The sequence below is a fragment of the Peromyscus eremicus genome, chromosome 7 (assembly GCF_949786415.1).
Source record: "Peromyscus eremicus chromosome 7, PerEre_H2_v1, whole genome shotgun sequence".
NCBI lineage: Eukaryota > Metazoa > Chordata > Mammalia > Rodentia > Cricetidae > Peromyscus > Peromyscus eremicus.
The window spans coordinates 93,955,652-93,962,146 of record NC_081422.1 but is presented as its reverse complement, the minus strand read 5'-3'; the positions used below and the strand labels follow the sequence as shown (position 1 = coordinate 93,962,146).

Below are 6,495 nucleotides of genomic sequence, written 5' to 3'. Positions count from 1 at the left end.
GAGGACAGGCAGCTTCTCCCATGCTCTCCTAACTCTAATATCTAACACTAGATTACTGTGCTCAGCCCTGGCCGCAGACACTTCACACCATCTACCTCTGTCTGCACCCCAACTCAGTGGTGAAAGGCGAGACAGTCCAGCCCAGAGTAGGTAACTGATGACTCCGGACCCATCTCCATGGTGACCTGCAAATTACAAAAGGCTGAGAAACAGAAACTCCTTTAAGTCTGGGCTGGACATGGGAATCATGGAAGAAACACTCGGAGGTCCTGTTATAATCCTTCTCACATTTACACAAGACACCGCTCCAGGACCCAGCCTCTTGGGGTAGCAGCAGGACCCCGGCCCTCTGAGGTAGCAGTCCTTACAGGGAGAATGCATAGAGGTCTGTCTCCTGTTCTGCTTCTCCTCGAGGGAAAGATTTCTTGGCTGCTGGTGGGAGCAACAGGCCTAACAGCCAGCCAGCCAGGCAAAGAGGCTAAGTCCTCTGGCAACCACAGCAGAATCACCAGCCAGGAACCCTAGGTCGGCCAGAACTCCAAGGGCTGGCACCAAACTTTTCTGGGAGCTTTGATCGAGACAAAGGCTTTGGCGTTCCTCTCTGGTCCAGGTCCTGGGAGAGATCTTCCAAGGATGAGATCTCCAAGTCACTTTCATCCTCAGAAAGCTGCAGAGGTAAAAGAAGAGAAGAAAAATTGATTTTGATAAATGCAGGAGGATGACGGAGAGTTTAGCAGCATCCAAGATAGAAATGGGGGAAAGTGATTCTTCCGAGTAAAGCAATGGGGAGAGGTGACTCCTGGTCCTGCCCTCCAAGCTCCCTGCCTCTGAAAACCTGCTCCAGAGACTCGGGGCCACAGTGGTTGAAACAGGTCTGGCATCCTACTGAGGCCAAGGCAAGCATCCTGGAGAGATTTACGTGTAGATCTGGTTGCTCACGTTTGCGCTGAAATCTGGGCAGTCTGCATGTTCACAGCACCGTCTGTCTGCATTAGACTACTAGTGTCCACTCACAACAGAGGAGAGGGAGAGCTTGGAGATGGTTACACGCGCTCCATGATGAAACCAACACAGTATGTGATAAAAAGGTAGACGAGGGTAAGATTAGACGTGGATTTTTAACTCCTCTCATTGACAAAACTGGAAGCCCTTGGCCTTTAACTTTTGAAGCTCTTGAGAAGAATGCACCTTAGTCGAAAGAACTCTTCCTCGCAGACTGGTGCTCAGAGCTGCCTGGTAAACACTGAACTTGAGAGGAGATGGGGAGCAACAGGACACACCGGAATGGGCCTGAGCTGCAGCCAATGGCAAAACTAAAGTCTGCTGGAAGGGTCAGGCTACATCCAGACCACAGTAATAGCCCAGGCCAGGCGTTCCCACCCAGGGTCTTCAGTGTCTCTGCTGGCTGCCTGGCCTTTGACATAGGCCATTCCGTGTATTTCATCCTGGCGCGTAAGAAGATACCGTCCAGGGCCTAGACGGCATCTCTGTCTATTTTAGACTATGGTGCTCTCTCTCAATGGAGAACAGGAGAGCTTGGAACACTTTGCATAAATGCCAAGATAAGCCAAGCATACCATGTGATGAGAAAAAGGATGCAGGGGTGCTACTACAAAAGACAAGTGAGGAACGAACGGGACTGCTCAGTGACGGTGCCTGCTTAGCAAGTGGAGGCCCCAGGTTCCATCAGCAGCACTAAGAAGACAACTGCTCACTGCCACTACTGTTGCTTAGGGCAACATCCTCATCATCTCCAAACGGACCTGTTCGGTTGACAGGAGCGAAATGAAAAGTATAATTTATTCTCCTGCCCTAGAAAATAACAGAACGTGGCACTTGTTCCCCGATGGAGGGAGAAGGTGGCGAAGAGTCTGGCACTCATGTGAGGGCCACGTCTGCAAATTCCACGGCAGCTACGGCCTGAGGGAGGCCAGGCCACGGAGATGCGCAGTGGTGAGGCATCCACCTCCTCGAAGAGATGGAGCAAAGGTGTCTGCGTTTCCCCATCTGGTGTGCCGTGTGGCACCACTCTGATGGCGGATAGTGCTTTCTATCCAGCCTTCTGTTGGGGTCTTCTGTGAAGTCAGGGCTGGGGAGGGGCCCAGCATGGAAGGGACCGCACTGGAAGATAGCCATGACAGGAGGCTCACAGCAGCAGGAGACAAGAAAATACATCTCCTCAGAAAGTACTTATCTAAATGAACCTAAGGGCTTCTTAACATTAACATGGGCAGAGAAAAAAATCCGAAGTGCTCATCTTTCCACATAGATAGGGACAAATGAGACAATGTCGCATGCAATGTCCTTCTCGGGACATGTCAAAGCTCATACTTGCTCAGTCTTATCCCAACCTTCACCCCAGAGCCCTCAAATTCGGAGCTGGCTCTCTGTGGAATGTAGAGCCATCGTCAAGCATCCTACCTGAGACTTCCTTGCTGGTGTGGAAGACCTCTGTAGGGCAGTGTTGGGCCTTAAGAACACACTGACCCCTCCGGACGGCTTCTTTGCTGGAGTTTCAAGCTGTTTCTCAAGGTTTTTGACCATCGACTGCACCAGTGTTCCTGGAAGGGGGCAAGTAGCCACGTCAGTGGGGCAGGCCTGGAAAATGAATGCTTCATCCCTTTGGACTGTATCTAGACCCCAGCGTAGACAAATGGAGTGGAGGAGAATCAAGAGGAAGAAGACAGGATTAGCACCTCCCCTCCCCCAAAGAAGGAAAAGGACACAGAGAAGGTCCAGGCTAATACTAGCCTGGTTATAAGCAGCTTAGAATGCCTTGATAATTTAAATAAATAAACATATATGTATATATTAATATACATAAATGTCTTTTTAATGTAACTGCTGACTCGACTTATGACAGGCTGCTGGTGGAACTGTCCCAAATGAATCTGAGGGGGCCTTCTGTTTAATTCATGAACTACAAAAATTAATGTACAGTCAGGCGATGTGTGGTGGTTAATCTTGTCAACTTGATTGCACTGGAAATGGTTGAGGAAATTAGCAGAGCACACCTCAGGTGTGTCTGTGAGACATTATCAAAGGCAATTAGGTCACGAGGGCTCTAATCTAATCGGTGGATTGATCCCTTGACAGATTCATACTGGGGTGACTGGAGGTGTGGGGAAAGGTAGAAGGTGGGACCCACTTGGAAGAAGTAGGTTACTGCCCTTTTTCCTGTATCCCTTTCTCTAGATTCTTGTCTGCCAGGGTGTGATCTGCTCCACAGACCCCCTACAAGGATGGACTGGTATCTGGGAAACCATGCACCAAAATAAGTAATTCCTCCCTTTAAGGTTGGGTTAGTTCTTGGTATTTTAGTCACAGTAAAGTGACTCCTCTGTTTTCCTTCAACACCTCCACCCACAGACAAACACAGAGATGAAATATTAGTATCAAAACACAGAGATCAAATATTAGTATCACAGGCACAATTTCCTACGAATTCCATGCAGGAAGCAGGAGTTAATCAGTAACTCAGATCATCAATGGGCCCCGACTCACGGTAAACCAACACGATGGAGAAGCGCAGCATGAACAGCACACAGCTCTCTGGACTCAAATGCTAAGGCTCTTGGCAGACTTTTAGAGCTGCACCAGCCCTTGAATGATGGATCGCTGTGTTTATTGGGGCTGGAAAGATGGCTCAGCGGTTAAGCTGTCTACCTCATTTGCAGAGGACCTGAGTTTGATTACTATCAGTCAGCTCACAGCCACCTGTAACTCCAGGCTTCAAAGGATCTGACGCCCTCTTCTGGCCTCCACGGGATCTGCACTCACTTGCACATACCCACACTTAGCTCCAGCTCAGCCTGAGCTAAGAAACACAACCTAAGGCAGAGGCCTTGCTTCTGTTGGCAGTTTTAGAAGGGGACTCGAATGGCTAGGAGCAGATGCCACTACTTTGAGGAGAGAAATGTTCAACTCATCATTATCATGACCTACTAGATAGAGTATGGTAAGTTTTAAGAATAATTCACTCCAATTACCAGAAGCCTTAGCTTAAGTCTCTATAAAGCCCTTTATATCAACAAGTTGCATCCCTGCCTGTCACTGAAAAAACCGCCAAAGAACCTTTCTACACAGATAAAATGCCACTGCTGTCCAAAGGCTGTTGGTGGAGACATACTCAGGGCTTCCAGCTACCTTCTGTTTCTCCCATATAGCCCCCAAAGGGATCTATTCCTCAGATGGTCTTCTCTACTAAACAAAAGGAGTGGGGGAGCTCCCCAAACTTCCAACATTTAGACAACTCAGTGACAAAAACAAGGGGCAAGATAACCCTCGCTCAGGTCTAGCTTCTGCCTGGCATTTCTGAGATGAAGAAGATATACCGAATCAGAACTCCCTAGAAGAAGCTGAAGGGTTTTCCAGGGCACAGAGAAAGTGAGGCCGGAGAAGGACTCACCTGAGGAAGCCAGCCCACCGGAGCCCTTGCCGGAGGGCTGGGCACTCTCCTCCGAGGTCTCAGAATCAGACCAGCCCCAGTTGTCCTCCGGCTGGGGCGCAGATCTGGAAAGAACTTTGGGGGGCTGAAGAGACACTTGCTGCACAATGTCTTCTTCTGGCTCCTCTTCAGAACTAAAAGGGGGGGTGCTGCTGCGAGATGAAATGAAGGGAATAGGGGCCAGAAAGAAAAATTCAAAAGCCAGACTTTGGCTTTTTGGTTTGCCCCAAGCCAGCCCTGGCTCCCTCTCTCAGACAGAGGATAAAGCCCAGAGTACCTGAGGCCCTACCCTTCCACTGTAGCCAAGGGTTGGAGGAAGAGATGGGAAGGGGAGGGGAGGTCTGCCTGGACTGTGAGTGAAGGATCCCCAGTCTCTTCTCAGAGGCTCCGGTTGAACACTACCTGAGGTACCTTCTATATTCATGTCTGTCCCCGTCCCTCCCTTGTAATGCAGAGCTCTGTGAGGGTCTAGGACAGGCTTCCTGAGGCCAGAGGCCATTACCTCAGACCCTACAAGAGGGCAAAGTCCAGAGCTCACCTCAGCCCGGGCCCAGGGGAAACAGGGGTACTGGAGGGTCCATGCACTCGGGGGCGTGGAATGGGGGTGGACACCTGGGTGAGGCCAGGGCCATGGCTGCTGTGGCTCTGAAGAGTTGGCGTAGAAGGCTGGGCTGGCTTGGATGGCAGCGCCACATTCAGGGTCCTGGTCTTTGGCCGGACCTCCCTTGTGGCCAGTGTGATCGGCTGGCTTCTGACTAGGAACACAGAAAGGAATGACTTGCAGAACATGCCAATGCTGGGCCTGTAGTCCTGAAATAGAGCAAAGTCTAACACCAGAGATGATCAAGCCAAACACAGTTGACAGCTGCTGTATATCCTGAGTCCCTCTGCTATGACAAAGCTCCAGTTTCATTAGAGACTGGGAGAGTATTCAGTCTCCAGGTCACACCATCATTACAGAAGACCAGAGAAGTCAGTCTGCAGACTCAGGCTGACTTTGGTCACAACCTTAACTACTCAGAACCTTGAATGGGAGAAAGCCTGCAGGAAAACGCTGCTGCCACCAGAGGTCGCTGCAAGACTACATGACTACCAAGAGCTGCTGGGACCTTTCAATTCGCAGGCAAGGCTGCTGTGCCCAAGACAGGCAGTTAGGTACCATCCCTGTTCACATTAGGAAACATGGGGCCCTGCGATGTTTATTCATGGAACGTGAATTGGAGAGAAAGTGCATCCCAGGAAGCTAGAGCAAGTGCTTTCCATGAAACTTACACCTAGCACTGGGTTCACCGAGAAGGGCTTCTTACTGTAGTAGCTCAAGGTTAAAAACGTTTGTGATACACTGCTCTCAGAGAATTCGTTTATTCGTAAGTGAGAAGGGGTAAGATGAAGAAAGGGGGAAAGGCAAAACAAGCCTGCAGAGAGGAAATAATAGCTTACAGCTACTATGTACTAGACGCTCATCCAGGCTCTTCGCATACATCTGTTGCCCACTGCTGCCCCTCCCCGCTAGTCCCCAGCCCACCATCAAACAGTGTCATTTTCTTGCTTTACAGACACGTGGAGCTATGGAGGAACTTGCCCTCAGCTCCATGGAACAAAGCGACAGGCACACACCTGGCTGGTTGTCCATCTGCCACTGCGTCCCGCAGCAAGCTCCAGAACAAGAGGCATGGTCTAAGTCAATGGTTCTCAACCTTCCTCATACAGTTCCTCATGTTGTGGTGAGCTCCAACCATAAAATTATCTCATTGGTACTTCATAACTATAATTTTGCTACTGTTATGAATTATAATATAAATACCTGATGTGCAGGATATCTGATCTACAACTCCTGTGAAAAGGTAGTTCGAACCCCCCCCCCAAGGGGTCGTGACCTACAGGTTAAGAACTGTTTGGACTCTAAGCAGACAGGTGAGCACTGGCAAAGGGCTTGTGGGGAATGTGAAGATAAGGGGACTCAGAGCAGGAAGGAAAGGTCTACAAAGTGTCATGAAAATGGATCTCTCATCTCAGTAAATGACCTGAACCCCAAAGCTAGGGAAGGG

The 6,495-nt window shown here is 49.8% G+C and overlaps 1 protein-coding gene across 2 annotated transcripts in view; it reads right to left on the bottom strand.

Moving 5' to 3' along the window:
* Positions 1-467: 467 nt before the first annotated feature.
* The window catches only part of LOC131915310 (cilium assembly protein DZIP1L), a 28,111-nt gene continuing 22,083 nt past the window's right edge, over positions 468-6,495 (bottom strand). Inside the window, exons 12-15 of one of the 2 annotated variants that reach the window (XM_059268446.1) lie at positions 4,986-5,202; positions 4,409-4,599; positions 2,422-2,561; positions 468-667 (exon numbers count right to left, since the gene is read on the bottom strand). In XM_059268446.1, the coding sequence (XP_059124429.1) occupies positions 506-667; positions 2,422-2,561; positions 4,409-4,599; positions 4,986-5,202 (710 nt within the window). In that variant the 3' untranslated portion in view covers positions 468-505. The remainder of the gene's footprint in view (positions 668-2,421; positions 2,562-4,408; positions 4,600-4,985; positions 5,203-6,495) is intronic. The other variant, XM_059268447.1, reaches the window with a different exon arrangement.